Source organism: Passer domesticus, chromosome 5, assembly GCF_036417665.1.
Source record: "Passer domesticus isolate bPasDom1 chromosome 5, bPasDom1.hap1, whole genome shotgun sequence".
Lineage (NCBI taxonomy): Eukaryota > Metazoa > Chordata > Aves > Passeriformes > Passeridae > Passer > Passer domesticus.
The window spans coordinates 18,817,389-18,836,629 of NC_087478.1; the positions used below are offsets into that span (position 1 = coordinate 18,817,389).

At 38.3% G+C, this 19,241-nt stretch overlaps 1 protein-coding gene across 10 annotated transcripts in view; it reads right to left on the reverse strand.

Moving 5' to 3' along the window:
• PLXNB2 (plexin B2) overlaps positions 1 to 19,241 on the reverse strand; it is a 249,411-nt gene that overhangs the window by 16,312 nt on the left and 213,858 nt on the right. For all 10 annotated transcript variants that reach the window (XM_064422211.1, XM_064422201.1, XM_064422210.1 and 7 more), the window contains 14 exons: positions 16,855 to 16,991; positions 16,054 to 16,221; positions 14,948 to 15,056; positions 12,985 to 13,212; positions 12,319 to 12,495; positions 11,724 to 11,863; positions 10,589 to 10,689; positions 8,132 to 8,361; positions 6,956 to 7,137; positions 6,129 to 6,195; positions 5,867 to 6,013; positions 2,484 to 2,640; positions 1,340 to 1,440; positions 361 to 445 (listed from right to left, as the gene is read on the reverse strand). In XM_064422211.1, coding sequence (XP_064278281.1) covers positions 361 to 445; positions 1,340 to 1,440; positions 2,484 to 2,640; positions 5,867 to 6,013; positions 6,129 to 6,195; positions 6,956 to 7,137; positions 8,132 to 8,361; positions 10,589 to 10,689; positions 11,724 to 11,863; positions 12,319 to 12,495; positions 12,985 to 13,212; positions 14,948 to 15,056; positions 16,054 to 16,221; positions 16,855 to 16,991 — 2,029 coding nt within the window. The remainder of the gene's footprint in view (positions 1 to 360; positions 446 to 1,339; positions 1,441 to 2,483; positions 2,641 to 5,866; positions 6,014 to 6,128; positions 6,196 to 6,955; positions 7,138 to 8,131; positions 8,362 to 10,588; positions 10,690 to 11,723; positions 11,864 to 12,318; positions 12,496 to 12,984; positions 13,213 to 14,947; positions 15,057 to 16,053; positions 16,222 to 16,854; positions 16,992 to 19,241) is intronic.

Consider the following 19,241-nt stretch of genomic DNA (forward strand, 5'->3'; position numbering starts at 1 on the left):
TAGAAAAGAGAAAAAGAGATAAAGCTCTCGGAAGATGGAATGTACAGTTTGACTATAGCTGTAGTGTGATTAAAGAACAAAATATGGAAGGAAATATTTAATGAGTGCTTTCTATTAAGTTGGGGTATGGACTCACAGCAATCATGGTTAAAGTCCTAGGGTTTAAGATTTTTATAATGTGGGCAAAGAAAACCATTGCAAGTGTACAGTGGATAACACAACAAATAAATCCTACATAGTCAGGTGCAGAATATCTAGCTCCATGGAACTGTTTGATAAACAAAATCAAAACGGCAGCATCACTATGTGTGTTTTGACTTCTGGTCATCTTGGAAGGTAGGGAAGCCACAAGACACTTACTTTCCCCTGGGACATCTTGCTGATTATCCTCTGGCTGCTGGGAAATCCCCATTTTTGATAAGATGAGCGTGGCACCATCTCGGACCTTTGAAAATAGAAACACAGAGATATTCTTTGAAAGAGCCATGTGCTACTGAACCTCTTTCTTAAACCCTAAACTGGGGTTCTTGTGATTGGTTGCAGGGAATCTATGACAAATGCTAACCTTCCTAGGCCTCTTGAACAGCTGGCTCTGCAATTCAGGACAGACTGCTCCCACTCTCTAAGAGAGCCCATCAACATCTCCTCTGAGATAACTGAAATATTAAGAGCATTTTTGAGGCTTAAGTGGTTCCTCAACATGGTGTGGGTGCCCTCTGGACAAAAATGGGGTTTATCATGAAGAATCAGACCTGTCTGTTTTCTTAAAGAAAACTAACCAACTTTTCTCTTTCCCAGTCAGGATTAATTGTTGTTAGAAAGCAATAAATAGTATAAAAAGGAAAGATAAGTGTGTAGTAGAGTGCACAGTATGAAACCTAAAACAGACGTACAACAGCATCAACATCTACTCTCCTGATTGAGCTTTTGAACAAACCAGACCAACTCAAAATCTATTTAGCAGCACAGCAAGGACAAAGACAATTCTCAGGGGTAGGAAGTCGTGGAGAAAAGAAAAGATGAATATGAGGCCCAGCAAAAAGCTGAATGTTCAAAATGGAATTTAGATTTGGATACTTCAATGTTGAGGAAACCAAGGTACTGGCATTTAGCTTTTTTGTTTTTATATAAAATGCTTAGGCAGAATATCTAGACCCAGCATTTCACAGTGCAAACCTTTTACTGACTAGACCCAGATTCGTGTTTTAATTTTGATTCTTTATCATCTTTTCTAGGCAACCTGTATGTACCACTGAAATTGCTCCATCAACAAATAATGACTTTATTTATTACAAGAAAACAGGCAACAGGTGTGAACAACATTTTTGAAACATCTTACATTGTAATGCATTAGTGTGTTGATACGTTTCCATCTGCCATCTCTTTGGGATGTTAAATCCAAGTCTGAGAGGATCTGTGCAGTAGAACCTGGACGCCATTCTAAGGGGCAATTAAAGTGAGAAAAAACAGTTTTTAACCATGTGTAAAAATAACTACTCCAAGGAAGTTTTACAGACCCACTGACACATTGTGGAACATGAAAAGAAATAATGTAGCACATGCCCCAATGTGTGTTTTTTATTGCTTAATCGTTTGGCCTTTATTACAGAAGTTTGACTGAACTATTTCTAACCATGCATATGACTTCTGATTATCTTCCATAAAAACTTAAATTCCTTCTCATAGAATTCAATAAATATACATAGTAAGATCTGCTATCGGTCCAAAACAGAGTAGGATTTCATGGAATAGAAAAGACATTTTTAGGGGATTTACTAGGATTTTTTCTGAAGTGCAAGAATTCCATCTTCTACTTTCAGATTAATGCAGTAATGAAAATATTGAAAAAAATATTAATTGGAGCTTTAATGCTGAGTCTATTAGACCTTTTAAGGAACACCATTTCCTTTTTTTTATCAAAAAGAGAACAGCTATTTTGAAAGCCTTCAAGGAGGATGATTTTTCAGAGACTAAGTGGTACATCATCTCCTAAAAGTGCAGTTCCTGTAAGTTATAATTCTTTTGAATAACCATCATTAAGGCAACTAAAAATCAGTACCAGTTTCTGAAATTGCATCATTACTTCTCCATCAGTTAATTATCCATGCTGTCATTATCACATTAATTAGTACCTGAGATACCGACTCTGTCAGACATGAATTCATTTGTGCCAATAGTCATTAACAGGCTCTTGCAATGCTGATGACAGTTAACCAAAACTTTAAGAGTCAAAAAGCCCTAACTCATAAGAAAACATTAATTTTTAAAGCATATTCTGATTGCTGCAAAATGCTGTATTTTTGCATTCGGCTGAACATGAATTGAGCTTTAAAAAAACCCAAAAAACAAAACCCACCAAAAACCAAACAACAAGCCAAACCATAACCAAGCAATAAAATCCTCTTACAGACATTTTTTCAGAAAATACAAAGTCACACAACAGATCTCACCAGTTCAACATAGTATCACAAGTAACTACATACCAAGAACTACACTGTCAGCTTTTGGCCACTGAGAACACGGCAGGTTTCGATAGACTTGGTCTATTATCTTTTCCTTTACTTGTGATATGGTATCACAGTTGAGCACTTTCACAGGTATGGAATCATTTCCTCCCTCTTGCACATATACATTAACTGTCTGTGAAGAAAAGAATGTACAAGGTTATTATAGCTAATCAGTGCTGAATTACCTCTGAATCTGTTTTTCTGGGTGATTTAAATGCAAACAGTATCTGAAATTCACCATGCAATAATTACTGCACAGCAACATATATTTGCAAGGGAAGTATTTGAAGGATCTTTTGCTGTTATGCAGCCAACCAGCCATCATAAATTCCAGTTAATTTCTCCCACTATGACAAGACAGAAAAGATACAGAGTAGATTTAGTCATGTCTAATATGGTAATATTACTATGTCTTGGGAGTTTATTAAAGAGAAACACACAAGAACAAAGCAGTTGGACCATTGACTTCTTACATGCTTTACATTTAACCTGATAATCCTAAACATAAAAAGGCCAAGTATTGCAGTGCTCAAATTCCATGAGTTTCCAATAATAATTTGAAGTGTACTTTGTTGGCCTCCTCAAATATTATGTGCGTTTGCCTTACTTTATGCTTTCTTCATGGCAGTGGTTTTAAAGATGAGCAGACTACTTCTGTACATATGGTAATTTAACATGGCTCAACTGATGAGCAGTGAGCAGTTCAGCTCTCCAAACTTTACTTCCTGTTACCTCCTGCTCATTAAACACACACATATACACATATGTACATATAAAAGTAATTTCTATCATCTTATGTATTTGAATATCTCATTTACTGCCTACTGTTGTCCTAATAACTCTAATAGCTGCAGGGAATACACCTAAATAGCTTATGCTAGTTCTAGCATTTTAAATATGACTATTTTCTGATAGTATTGACATGGTTTTCTTAATGTTAAAGAGAATTTCTTGAAAGCCTGTAATTTGCTAAATCTAGAGTGATTTTTTTGAAAAGTTTTGCTATATAAGTGTCAGTTTCAATATAGACAAAAATAAGAAAACCATGGCCAGAATACCTCCCCAGAGGGAAACCTCCCCCCCCCCAAAAAAAAAAGACCCCAATACAATATTATGAAAAGCATCTTTCTTTCACTAGCTGAATCAGTATTACAGCTTAGAGTCCTTGTGGATCTTTTGCCAGTCAGGTAAGTTAGGAGGCCAGGCACATGTGAAGCACTACAGCTCTCAGATACAGTCCTGCCAAGCACAATGCCTGAATTTATCACATCAGACCTCAGAAATAAACTTGCATAGCTGGTATTTTGAGAAAGTGAAGAAAGGCTATGCCATACGGCAGTCAAATTAAACATGATTGCACTGTCCCTTGACAGACTGCTCAAACTAATCATGAGATTTCACCTTCCTTTTCCTATTAGCTTTATGGTAATTAGACATGATTTTGCTGCTGGTTCAGTATGCAGCATGTCAGTGTAACCAGTGATGCAAAACAGATTCATCTTTTAAATAAGAACAATTAGAGAGCAGACAACTGCTCTATGCTGTACTTACCCACCTTGTCTCACTTTCAGGCAGAAGTGAAGGAATTAACTCATGCTTTAACCTACATTGGTGCACAAATGCTCCCTAACTGTTCAACATCATCATCATGCTAAAGACCCTAAAAACTAATGGCAATAGTACCCCCTCCATAATCTTTTATCATATATATGTACACATATACATACATCTCATCAACTTCCTTGCATGCACATACATGAAATATTTGTTTGATGGGAAATCTGTAAGTCTGGACCAAATACTGCTTCTGCACAATGTTATAATGTTTAGTATCTAGCTAATATGCATGTTGTGCCCACATCTGATTGCATTCATGAATTTTCTGCTTCACACTGAGTCATATAGCTTAATTGCAGGTTCTTTTTTTAATGAAAAGAAACAGCGCAAATAAAGAATTATTGCCATTAAGACTTACATGCTGTACAGTTTTGCTTTCCATACACAACAGAAATTATAGCCAGCATCACCAATCAGTGTGTTTTCTCTGAGTGGCATTTATAAAGATGTACCTAAACTAATCCCCAAAATATCAGTTAAACTTAAAATTTCTTCTTGCCCAACACATTCTTTATCCAGATACTCTAGGTCACAGTCTGGTGACTTCATGCAAGTTCTACAGAACTCTTTTTCCATCAGCCCTCCCATTAGCATCCTTTCAGAATACCTAAAATGGTGACTTTTTCTCCCCCAAGCAAGGACTAAATAAAGCTTTTTATTACATTTCTTTTGTATGCTGCATATATGTCTCTGCATCTTTCTCACTTGAATACAACTACAAATGACTCCTAAAATGTCAATAAAAAAGAAGTTAGAAAGGGAAAAAAATAATGAATTGGTCTCTGAAGGACAGTCTGTGCATCTTTGATGTTCACTACACTGTGCCCTGAAGAAAACCAGCAAGACTGTCAGAAAGAGTAAAACTAGATTTTACACTCCCTGAAGAGCTAAAGAGTGGGCTGCTTAAATTTTTGCAAAAGGACAGTGTATCTCTGTTCTGGAGTATATTTGAAAAGGGTGAAAATTTCTGACAATGAACAGAATTAATTTAAAGTAGAATTCTTAATAGAAAAGAACTGGACCATGGCACTGGTGGTCAGATACAGGGGGAGGCTGAGTTCAGAGGGGGAGTTCCCTTGCCAGGAATCTCCATTTCCTCCCACTTGAAGCAACTAACACAGGTCTCCAGAACTGGCTGTAGAGACACTGTAGGGAATTATTTCCCTGAGAATAAAATAAACAACTTTCAATGCCAGTTAGGCTGCCCATGTTCAGGAGATCTTGACTCATACAGAAAACAATGTAGAAAGAGGTTCATAAAGTGCTCTGGAGATTGCAGAGCCATCTCACAGGACTGCAGAGGAGCACAATCTGGTATATTAATAAAATGATCTCTAAAATGCTGTTCAATATGCTGATTAGCGGCAATCACAAGGGAGAAAATCTGAAGTTCAGGCATAATGGCAGTGCAAGAATTCTGCAAAAATCAATTGCCAATGAATTTAGATGGGAAATGGGTAGGAGCCAAACATCCTGACCACTTTTCAGACCGACTGAAAAGTATGAAAAGGATTTATTGAAATGGATTCTGCACTGGCAGAATTTGAATTTTACTTTAGAAGATACTTTATAATTTTTTTTTCTTGCTTGGAGACTTTCTTCAGCCAAACTACCAACAATCTTGCCCATGACCAGAATTTTTATGCAGTTCGCAGTAGTCTAGAAAACCGTGTACAGACTTTACAGGAATTAATTTTAAAATAAAAAATGATTTTAAAATCTATTAATGATGCTTTGCTTACCAACTGTGTGTACTCCACATCATCTCCCAGTAAGCCTGTGTCATTCAGTGTATACTTTGCTTTCTTCAGCACGGCATCCACTGGGCCTTTTTCTACCTGGTGTTTGATAGCCTTGAACAATTTATAAAGAGGCTCCCCAGCATTGTCCTATGTAAAGGAAAGGGAATGAAATAAGACAAAATCAAAAGACATACTCAGTGTAGCTTTTTAAAGTATTACTGATTAAAGAAAACCGCCACAGGCAACAGTCTTCAACTCTTACCTTAAGGTACTGATATAAACAAATGGACATCCAGTTAGACAACATTCTCTCAACAACCGTTTCAGATCTGAAAAAAATACCAAAACAACAATCCTGAATATAGTAAGGGCACTTAATGACAAGGTTTAAAAACACCCCCACTGCTTGCTTGAAATATAATATTTTTACATGCTTAACTGCATTCAGTCTTCTAATGCAATGATTTCCCTATAGAGTCTTGAAAGCATATACTTGCTTTAGGATAAGTGCTTTGTATTGCTCATCAGTCCTGAGTAGGTGCCTTCATCTCACTGCTGAAAAGCACACATCCTTTATTCAAAATCTTAAATTTGGTCTACCCTGTGACAGCTAAAAACTTAACCCAGTTGTGCAGTTACTGGGAAACAACCTACAGATTACAAAACTACAACTACACAGAGCAAGATCTATTGAAATTTATTGGGAATAACAGCTGGGTTAAAACACTAGAGCAAGCCCTCACTGAATGCACAATGCAGCTGATTATGTGTACTCATTATGGAGGTGATGTGTGGTATAAATGCTAGATCATTTGGAATAAAGTTAGATTAAAAAGTAAATGAAATGTTCCGTGTGGTATTTCAAAGTAAGGCAGGTGTTTCTATGCTGCAGTATTTGAATAAGCAGTCCTGTCCAGCATCCTGCTGGTGCCTTCCACAGCTGCTCCTGGTGGGCTTGTCTTGCTAATATGCTTGGGCCAAGTTATTTCTGATTTTACAGATAGCCGGCATTTCACCACAGTCACATCACAGAATAAACACATTTACAGAAAGCCAGAGACATACAGAAAATATGACAATCATTCAAACCTTCTTAGCATCAGCTTTGGGTTTTTGGCCACAACATACTGCTCCATCAGTTCTAAGAACAGCGTCCTCATGATGTCAGTGTAGTATTCTAGTTTTCCATGTAAAGCGACAGTCAGTAAAGATGCAAAATACACTTTAGCTCGAGCAGAGAACTCCCTTTGGTTTTCCAGCGTGTGAATAAACTGAAAAAGAAAAAGATGTAAAATGAAGTCAGATTACAGGTTTCTGAAGAACCTCAACACTTGTCTGCTCTAAGAAGACAAGAAATATTATTTTAATATTAAATCTCCTAAGCACTGAATCAAAAAGTTTTCAGAAGTTTGAAAGAACTTATACAAAAATGTTGCCTAAATTTTGATTTTAGATATACAATGCACTAGACCGACCTAAGGAATGCTTACATAATTATCTAAAAGCTTATCTAAAAGGGATGTTTTAATTAAATGCAAAATAGTGTTCCATGACAATTTTAAAAGAGAAAATTAACTCCCCTCTCCCCCAAATTCCCAGTCCTTTCACATCACATTACAAAGACACTAATGTAAGTACACCTGTAAATGTGCTCTCATCTACCATGAACTCTAATTCTACCATTAACTAGCTCAACACTAGATCCTCGTTTAAAAAGGAAAAAAAAAAAGAGAAAAAGCTAGAAGACTAAATCTATATTTAGGTGTGACAATGAGCTTCAGTATTTGAGAGTGAGCAATTATAAGTCTCTTCAGAGCAGCTGTGAGCACTCATCAGTCTTGTTGAATAGGCCACTTGAGGAGCCTCTACCTTCATTGGGGCAGAGATTCTGATACATGGCTGTCCACAGGTGACTCCTGCGGGGAGCCAGGATGGAATCAGCACTCTCTGATCACATTTCTTAAAAGGCTAAACCAAACTTGTAACACCAGTTTTTATGCCAGATTGGGAAATAGCTGCTTTTTACAGGCACTGCAATGCTGACTAACTCCATATTACATGACATGGCACAGAAATGTGAGATCCAACATGAAGCTCTGGCTGTGATGCCACATATCTGCAGTGGTTACTGTGAAATCAGAACCACATGAAAATCACTTATTTTTATTAATTTTTGTTCAGTTGTGCTTGCAAGCCTGCAGTCTTGCACACATACCCACAGGTATTCCTAGCTAAGAGACGAGGTGCATCTACTTCAGTACTCACGTTAATGAGAAATGATTTGCTGTTGAGGAGGTTGGAGAACTGGTACAAAGCCTGCTCCACGGTCTGACGCCTGGCCTCAGGAATATCCAGCTTTCCTGTAATCATCACATCTTTCTCTCCATCTTTGGAGGGCAAGAAGAAGACTCTGTCCGTGTATGTTTTGTAGTCTAGTACCGGAATTCCAGCCTCGTTGATATCATTTGTCTGATCCTCCATCTCTATCATTAGATCTGCAATATGCAATGCAGTTTAATGGTTCAGTTTAAAAATTCTGCAGGTTTTTTAAGCAACACAAGCTCTTTGAGTGCCTTGTAATAGTGAAAAAGCAACTCAGCAGTAAAAACTTATTTCATCTCACATTTTCTCTTGCTATTTTTAACAATCATCCTATTAACTGTAACCACAGCTAATCCTATGGTGACTGAGGATAACTGCCTTTAGCACTGATGGCTTCCTTGTTGCTGCCTGTCTGTAAAAGGACCTTTATGGTAACTGTGTGAGTTCATATAGATGAATGTAGGATCATAGTACAGAACTAGAAAAAGACATTGCAATATTTTTTGTCTTGCTTTGGTTTAAGTTTTCTTTTTCCCTAATCCATATTCTATAACCTCTGAGCCTAGTTAGTACAGAAAGTTATTTTAAAAACACAGCAATCCAGGAAAGAGAGGTTTAAAGTGTAAAGCAAGCTAATTTAATAGAAAGGAAGGGGATGGCAGAAAGGAAGAAGGTTAAATGGTTCACTGAAATGATGGAAATATTTCTGTGGGACTCAAAAGCCTGAAGTTTTTAAAAGGAACAAAAATTAGAGAGTCATCCTTTGGAGCAGCTACTCTAGCTGAAGGCTTTCCAATTACCCAATACTGCTGATTGATTGGAACACCATGTTAATTAATATAGTGACCTATTTTCTCAGGGGTTTTATTGCTCATTCATTTGCCTCTTTATTTTATAGCATTCATCAAAGATGAGGGATAAAAAATCTTCTTGTTTCCCTCTGTGTGGTATTATAACTTCCTTCCTGCTGTCCCCTTCCTTGGCTTTGTTCTCGTGTATTTTAGAGAGTTTGCACTTTGTGCTGTTGACATTACTCTTTCACAGTATGGAACCAGAATGTGTTTTGACTTCAGTGTTTTCATTTAACTGTAAGTCAAGGTGGATGTAGTTTAGGAACTGGATTACTCCTTGGATGTGCATTCTACTCCCCCAGTGCTTGTACTTCGTGGAGCAGAGAGAAAACTTTCAACCCAACATGTAGTAGGAATGTGTAACTCTCTACTCTTGCCCCAGCAAGAGAAAGGTACCTTCCCCTTTCAGAAATGGGTATGAAGTGCCCGGGGAGAGGTGAAGAGAGGGAAGGAGAACCTTGATAGATCCTCTCACAGTTCAAAATGCAGTTTGAAATGAAGCTCATTTGGGATTGACTCAAACATTTGCTTCTAGTTTGTGTCCAGAACCTGGAAGGAGTTGGTTTTCCAGAGAAAGCGAGCTTGTACAAGTAAAGAACATCCTGTCCCAGAAATGCCAGAAAAAACAAGACTGAGGGAGGCTTCCAGGATGGCTGAAATCTTTAAGATACCCTGAACTTCTTAAATTAATGTGAAACTCTAACCTGAAATTGCTGTTTTATTCAATCTTTCTTTTTAGCCACTGTCAATATGAAACAGTGTTTTCTCTGTGGCAATAAAGCATGTGGGTATTTTTTTTTAATAGAAATTATTTCAACATGACCCAACAGCAAGTATAATTCAGATAATGAGGTGACATTTCATGGTAATCATTTAGGCCAATATTTGCAAAGTTTGCACTCAGATGCCTAATTTAAGTGTTGTGATGAGTAGTCCAACATGCAAAAATGCTGAGCCTTCACATGTCCTGCTGCCTTCCCTGGGATGATGCCTCTACATTTACACAGAACAATTAGCTAGCTCCTCTAATCAAGCTTAAGATTTTCCCATGGTGAACAGGGCAAAATGCTATTTTTTTTCTGTGAGTGTACCAAATTATCCCTTTGTATGCTGATGACTGCAAATAAATTTTGCAGCTCTGAAAACAGTTTTTAATGTGCATACATTGCACACACAGTCATTTGTGCTAAATATTATGTGCACTGTTAATCACTACAAAACATTCTTATCTTTCTGTAAATGGCCAATTACATTAATAGGTATAAGTAACCCCAATCTCAGCTAGTTTCTACTCCCAATTTCTAAATCTGTTCTTCCTTTAGACTAAAATAATCAAGCTATTTTAATAACCTCAGCTACCTATTTTATTTTATTTACTTCTCTCACACATAGTAGCAAAATATCTGCTCTATGTCAATGCCAGTAATGAAGACTACTAAGATGTATAGATTATTTCTTCCCAGAACACAGTTCTAGTGAGCTAGCACCATTCCTCCAGCATGTCTTGATTGCTGAAGAGGACCCACAGCAGTGAAAATATCTGTAATACCTGTGAACTCCTTCTTGCACCGGTCTCTGACACTCTCCTCCAGGCCTTCAAGTTGTGATTTAATTTTTTCGTACTCTCGTTCTGCTTGTTGGCTCTTGCGTCTTTATGGAACAGAGGTAAGATTAAAAAAAAGTTACAAAATGCAAAAGTAAATAATTTGCAACAGCTCTGAGAGGGAAGCCCAAGGACTGGAAGAAATTTTCATGGATTTGATCTTTTAAAATACAGCAGAAAGAAAGTGGAGGAGAAAAACAGCAACAGTGGCCAAAATCTTCATTCCATGTAAAGCAACTTGGCTCTGTCATGGGCTGGGTGCTTCAAAGCAGACTTGGGCCAGTAATTTAAAATCCAGTAAGAAGTAGCTACAAATGCTTTCAATCATATATCAAGTACAGGAACTCAGTTTGAGCAAGGATTGCTTGCAACATGTCCTGTACTGGCTCTAAGCCACCCAGGATGGTGTCTGGGATCAAACTCAGAAGGTGTGATGGAGGTTCACAAGAACTGCATAGCACATACTTCAGCTGTATTGATATGTACCGTAAGAGTGAAATCCACCCCTTCCTGAGAGACAGTATGAGGCTCTCATTACTAACCTTAAAATTGGACTAAGTAGGTTTTAAGTGAGATACAGACAGATATTCTGGCCCTTTATGAAGCATGAATTCCAACATTAATGATCGAGTTTGTGCGTAGGTAATTAGCTGGAGAAATGAAAATGATCCCTTAATCAAAAACAACCAGCTCGAACGTACAGTGCTGACTGAAGCAGCATAAATGTTCTTGGGTATTTATACAGAATAAGTTATCCATAAGTTACCTCCTCCACAAGTGCCACTTTAGCTGCCATTTCAAAAGGGTATGTGTGCCACTCAGTCTGCAGTTGTTTACTTGGGAAGCCTGGGACCAATTGTGTTTATATATAAAGGAGGGACTGGGCTGACTGACACCAAGGAATTTGGCATGCGTGAGAGGAATAAATTTGTGCTCATACATATTTCCAGCTGTAACTCCTTTTCTAAACTCTGCAGCTTATAAAAAAGACAAAGACAGTTTCTGTAGACTGAGCTGAAAACAATCAGGTAGTACCTTGAAATCTTTAGGAAAACAAAAGCACCTAATTAGAAGAACTTACCTGTAGCAGATGATAGAAATGCCAATGATTACTATCATAGGAATAAGTACCAGTGGCAAAATTAGATTCAGTGGGATATCACTCACACGGTTATCATATTCCACCCTTCCAAGGATCCATTCCCGGAGTCCAAATTTTACCTAATCAGATAAAAACAGACATTTGTCTCAAGAAGTGCAAATGTAAGGTCGTCCACTTCTCAGTTGTGCTCTAAATTCTTAGTAATTTTCACTAGTGAATTTCTAGCTCAAATGTCCAAACAAAGGAAATACTTCTGAATATTTTAAACTGACTTTGGGTCACTAGCACTTTATTCCATGAAGTAATTTAATTTTGCTCAGCTGAGGAAGAAAAATCCCCAGTCTGTCTGGCTAGAGTTCTAAATTTCGATATAATGAAGGTATTTGGCAGCCTTGAGACTGCTCTTTACGTGTGACATCTTTTATGCAGTAGGCACAAGCTGGAGGAAGAAAGAACTGCAAAGAGTTTCTTCACAGTACTACAACAACTTTGGAGAACAAATTACTTCAGTCAAGAGGCACTGTAACAGTGTTATTGATATGTGAAACTAAATTCTACAGAAAAGGTAACGTACAATGAATTCGGGAAGGTTATTGATGGTATCTCTCTTCTGTCGTTTCTTTGGTTGAGGCTGTACTTCTGGTGGCTCACAATATAAGTCCGTTTCAGTTAGAGTTTTTATATTGCAAGGCTCATCTCCCACAAAAGCCTGGGCCTCATCTATCGTCATGGCTTTGTTCAGGTTACTGCCCTAGACAGAAAATAAAAGGCTGAGTTATCATGACAAAGTCATGTGGGACAAGAAATCCTGAATTGCAACCTTCCATTTGGATCACTTTCAGCAGCAGATATGATTTGCACTGCAGCTTACAGAACAGCAGAGAGATTGGGAATTATGTGATTCCCCTCCCTTCCTTCCTGGTGTGAGATGAGATGTCCCTTCCAGTTCCTGGGAGGTCTGTTGGGGAGGGCATTTCCAAATGCAAATGCCAGACTCAGCAGGAGGGGGGCATCCTCAGCAAACCCAAAATACAGCTAAAAAAGATAGGCACTCTTTCTGAGAAAGGGTGTGGGGAGGAAAGGGGAGCTGTCAATGTTCATCATCCAGCAGAGGTAAGGAACTCTACCAAGAATTTGGGGTATGGCACAAAGCATCTGTTAAGGCTTTGAGAAAGGAACGAAAAATTCCATACATGCTTCAAGGACAAAATGAGCAAGCACCAACTTTTGACAAGTTTACCTTTGCATTAATAAGTTTGTTGACTTGTTTTTTGATGCCATCTGTGAAGTTTTCAAAAGTTGGGTCTGCAACATAGGCAAAGGAGTGGCTCTCATTTTTTACAACCAACTTATAATGATCCATTAGAATAACAGTGGTAATGTTATAGTTTTCTGGGTCTTCCAGTATTGGTGGGGAAGAAAAAACCACTGTCGTTTCATTAAGCCTTGTAACATCCTTTCCATAAAACTGTAAGAAAGAAGACAAGAAGAAGAATATGCACATTTTAGAGTCTGATTCCTTTCTGTATATAACTGTTGATAACTTTAGACTGTAGAAACAAAACCACTGAATTTATATCCTCTCCATACAGCAGAAATAACACAGTATGAAGTATTTTTGAAAAAGAAGATGAAATAAATTTGTTGATGGCAATAAATCATCGATTCACTATATTCCAGCAGTTGCCTGCAGAAGAAGCTTGGGCTACAGGTCAGCTTCCATTGCTTCCAATTTGAGTGGCTCTTTCCCACTGGGATGATACTGTCAAGTTCCTCTCAGATTAGGAAGTTAACACATCACCCTTAATACTGATCATCTTCTGTACCTTTGAGTAGCCTGGGTTGATTCTTTTCTGCTTACACCATATAACACCTCACTGAATTTCAATACAATCATTAAGTGAAATTTTGGAATAAAATTCCACAGTTGTCACTTAACTACTTAAAGTAGCAACTCAGTTCACCCGTCCTCCATCCCCAATTCAACAAATGTTTTTACCCTGACACTTTCAGCCATTCAGTAACATCAACCACAGGCAACAACACTAATAGGGATCCTCAATATTTATTCTATCACCAATTCTGTTTCTCATTTCATGATTCAATGCAACTAGAGAGCTTCTCCCCAACATTTCTGATATTGTCATGTAAGTGAAAGCAAACCAAAAGATTAGAAAAGCTGAGTAGTTTGCAAAGTCTTAACAAAGAATATGTGCTATAGGTAATGCTGACTTAAGCTAGTGAGTTGAGTATACATAAGAGGAGGTGTAAGAAATGTTGATAAACACTGTCAAGAATGCTAAATAGACTTTTAGATTGTCCTGGGAGTCAAGATTATCAAGATAATTACCTTTTGAAGTTTATGGCCTAAAAATGTAGTTTTCCTCTTAAAAATCTTTAGGAATAGGGTTCCAATGTATCCCAATCCAGCTGAATTTGGCATACTCTAAAAGTTGAGTCATGCATATAGTACAAAATATGCACATTACAAACTCTTTATGGATCACAAGACAGTCTTACACTGAAGAGCCAGCCTTAGCAAGAGTCTTATAATGTTCTTACTGGAAGATCACTTTTTGGTCTAAATCAATTAAATTGTGATCTTCACGAGAAGAGGGGAAATTGATGCTATTGGTAATGTCAGATCCTCTTAACAGGAAATGCAAGAAGGGGTTTTTTTAATGCTATTTTTCACAACTTTTTGTGACCTGTTGCAGGTGGAATATACATAAACAAAAAAAAACAAAAACCACCAAAAAACCAAAAACAAACTAAAAAAGAAAAGAAGACTTGGTTCATTGAGTTGTCAGAAAATAAAAGGCACTGATTGTGCAAAGCTGAGTAGTCTGCATTGTCTAGATTTAGATCCTGCTTCAGGGAAATTGCTAATGGCTGCAGGGGGGAAGAAGGAGAAAGAAAAAACAAACACTTCAAAATTCTGAAATACATATTTTATCCTTATCCATATTGAATTAAATTAATTTTAGAGCAGAAGATTGTGAAGTGTAAGTGAATGTAAGGCAAGATGGTAGGAAAGTCAAGATCTTCCACAGGAACACCCTGAACAGACTCAGAAATCTGTTCAAACCTTATTTCAGTCCAAGCCCAGTGGAGTCCAGTGGGAAAGTTTTTATGCAGTTTTTGAACAGATTATATGTTGTATATCCAGTATTATGCCTTCGGTGGAAAAGAAAGAAAATTACCTTTTTTTGATTCATCCTCCCTGCTTCTGGACGCTCTGCATATATCACCAATGAGAAAGACTGAATGAGCTCAAAACCAGTTCCAGTTACTGTAATATTTCTTCCTCCACTGCAAGGCAGAATTAAAAAAGAAGTCAAGTCATCGGCAGACTACCACAGCTACAGACTGCTTCATCCTGCACTGCTATTGCTTCCACTGAAAAACCCTATATGTAACGCCTATATGACATCCGATATCCTACAAAAAGGACTTCTGTTAAAGCTATTGATGACAAAAGCATTTAAAAGATCAATGTCAACTTAAAACTCTATTTAAAACAGCAGAATTGCAAAAAATACAAATTGCTTTGCCAGGATTTTTGGCTGTACATTGATGCCAATCTTTGTGTGCTTTACTTCTCCAATGTTACTATTAAAATCACTCTGCCTATGATATACACATAGAGACAAAGCTGGGAGTATATTTTCCACAGGTCTGTAGGGACCTGGCTTCTCCATTCCCTTTTATTTGCAGCACATTGTTTAAAAAATAATACATTCACATAAGAAAAAGAAGAATGAATGCAATTTTCCAGTGGGAATTAAAGTCATTGAAGTGACATGGATTTAGAGGGATAGTAAACCTCAAAGCAATCCATAAAAATAGGCTTTAGTTTACATAGAAGAAAAAAAAAGTAATTTGAATTCCTTTGGGTAAATCACTATTGATCTACCAAAGAAAAATTCCAGGCCCCAAAGTCACCCAACCAAAAATGAAAAGGAAACATTAAAAACAAATCCTGTTTTACACAAGTGATTGCACAATATTCAAGAAGATAGGTGCTAATATCACCAAGAGAAGCCACAGCCAAATTTATTTTTAATGTTCTGTTAGGTCATGATGCTACACTTTTTATATTGACCTTTGAAAAGGGATAAAAATTGGATGTAAACAGAATTCTTTCAAACATCAATTGCAGTTAAGACCACAAGCCCTACCTACCTAAATTTGTGCATTGATAGAGTATAGGAGTTTATCCCAAACAATTCTATATTTAATATTTTTATTACCTATTACACATATTTTAAGCCAGTTGTGAAGAAAGTTATGACAAACATTTCATTACCTGCTGAAGCTGTTTACTGGCAGGAATTTGGTGACAGTAGGATTCTCACTGTATGTGAACAGCTGTGGTACAGTAATTCTTGTGCCCCCATAGTTCATTGTGACTAGAACAGGTTCAACCTTGTTGTTACGTCCAGTAATGCAGATGATCTCATCTCCAAATTCGGTACTAGATTGAAGAAGAAAAAGAAGAGGAAACATCTCCTGTTACTAACATGATGGAGTTTGGTATTCTCTTACTGTATACTCCATAACAAAAATACCAGAGTTCTATTTTTGCTGGGTACAGTAGTTATGAGAGGAGATAACATTTCCATCAGTTCACATAAGCTTTAAACAAAAGAGATATAGGATGTAACAATGAACAGTGTACAAACACAGGAACAATGCAATGTCAGCACACTTAGTGTCCTTCCTTTTTTTTGAGAAAAGACAAGGGCAACAAATAATAAAAGGAAAAAGAAGGGAGAAGAACACACCATGGGAGACTAGAAAATTAATATTTTATACAGAACCACTGAGTGAAAGCATGGGTGGGTTTGAAGAAGCCAGTCTACCAGAGAAAGCCAAAAGTGGAGAAATCATTGGACATCTAAATTCTCCCACTTAAGACGTTTTTATAGCTGCTCCTTCCACCGAAGCCTCTAAGTGAGTTTCTGTCTGAATGTTGCATGCAGAACTCCATTGCATGGGAGGAGTCACAAAGATATAGACAAAGGACTTGTTTAATTTATAAAGGGCAGAAAAGGTTGCTGCTTTTTTAGGACACAGCTCTGTATTTTTAGTTACTCAGGCTACGTACACATTGCAAGGCTGGCTACCGACTGTAACTTGAACATCTTTCTTGGAACCAGTGGCCAGATTTATACCAGAGATGGTAAGTCTGGTTCCACCTGCTTGTGGACCACTTTCAGGTCTTATTTGAGAAGGATGAGGTTCCTGCAAAGAGAAGATGGTCAAACTAAGTGAGAAAATGAAAATAAAATTTATACCAGTATTATTTAGTTTAATAGGTAATATAAGTTTAATATTACTACCTGAAAAGAATAAAAGTAGAGCAATGACAGACAAATCTTCTAAAATAAAACAAAATCTTTTACTATTCATGTTGAAATAAGTAACAGATAATGTGAATACACTTTTTTTCTTTATTGTACTTTATAAGACTTTATACAAGTTTCAATTCCCTATCACAAAATGTAGAGTTAGCAGCCATTAAGTTTGTGAGAGCTTCCTGTTGGACTTCCTGATTTCATACTTATTTTAAGATTTCTCTCTTCTTTATGGCTGAGTCTACCTTCATCTTTCCTTACCCTTTCCTATATTCTGTGTCAGCTACAGGAGACAAAGAACAAGGTTTTCATAACTTGCACTAAACAGAAAAAATATAAAGATTCCCTTTATCTCATAAGGCTCTCAATAACTGTGGTAAAAACTGTTAACCTATCCTTAAGTAATAAACTTGCAAAGAAAGAAAATCAAAAAATGCTCAAATTGTCTTAATGTACCTAGAACCTTGGAGTGGGTTCCTTAAAACCAATTAAATCAAGCAGACACATTTCAAATTGTTATAAAATTTGTTTTATATTTAAATTTCTCAAGAACCTCCCTCCTTTTGTTCTCAATTCAGTCTTTGTTTCAATGATTGTATTCTGGGAGCTCGAACGAATACCGTAAATTAACAGTGAGGGCTTTTCATGAGCAGCGTGATTTAATTACTTTGTCACTAAGTAGTTTCTGCTTCCAGTTGAGAAAAGCATCCTTATTCAGGACCACACTGAAGCTGCTGAATCAAGAGGATGATGGAAGCCGAGCAAGCCGCGTGATGTGAGCCTGGTCCTGGGTGACACTGCCTGCTGACCCCACGCATCACCACACCTGCAGATGGGTGACACTGCCTGCTCACCCCATGCCTCACCATGCCTGCAGACGTGCCACAGCCCTCGTGCCCCTGGGGACACAGCTGCTGTGCCTGCAGGCAGCACCGTGCCCTGGGCAGGCAGCACTGTGTCTTGGGCAGGCAGCACCATGCCCTGGGCAGGCAGCACCATGACCTGGGCAGGCAGCACCATGACCTGGGCAGGCAGCACCGTGTCTTGGGCAGGCAGCACCGTGCCCTGGGCAGGCAGCACCATGCCCTGGGCAGGCAGCACCATGACCTGGGCAGGCAGCACCGTGCCCTGGGCAGGCAGCACCATGACCTGGGCAGGCAGCACCATGACCTGGGCAGGCAGCACCGTGTCTTGGGCAGGCAGCACCGTGCCCTGGGCAGGCAGCACCGTGCCCTGGGCAGGCAGCACTATGCTGTGGGCAGGCAGCACTGTGTTCTGGGCTGGCAGCACCATGTCCTGGGCAGGCAGCTGCCCTGGGCATTGCACACAGAGACAGGATGCCAGGTCTAAGTGCGTGGCTGGTGCATTAGGCTGGGGCATTGCTATGAGGGAGCCTGATCCTGTGTTTGCTGAAGCATACTAGATCAAGACCTTAAGGCAGGCTGTGAATAGGTGATGCCTTTTCTGATGTACAGCTGTACTGCTTCACCACATTAAAATAGGCTTTTCTTAAATGAGTTGAAAAAAGTAATAAGCTTATTTCCCAAACTCATGTATATTTGTAAATGACAGCTGTTCTCCCCCTCTTGCATAATCATGCAAAAATGGTTGACTGATAATAAAGTCCAGGCTTGGGGCTATTTCATATGAAGGACATGCAAATAAAGAAAGAGGAATGAAGTTTGAAAAGGTCCCTTGCTGATGAGGGTTTCCTTGATCTCTATCACACAGCACTGAGCTTCCACTTGAAGAGGAAAAGCCCTTCTCAGAGACAGACAGAGACAGAGATCAACATGCCCACCTCTTCCTAGTCAAGCAGCAAACCCCCTTCTCTCCCTTTGTTTTGCTCAGGCACAGACCATCTCTGTGACAGCTTACAGCTACAAAGCCAAGGGCCCACCAATTGCAGGGAGGAAGGGACTGATATACTGCATTTCGGTTCAAAGCTCGGTGAGTCATCAACAGGTTTGTAACAAGCAGCAGGAATCCATAAAAATGCATCCAGCTGACTTCATGGTTACTTTACAAATTTATTTTATTGAAGCTCAGATATTATAGAAGCATGGAGAACTCTTACATGCTCTGTTTTTTTTATACTTTCATGTCTAAGCAACTTCCCTCTGAAGGAATGCATCAT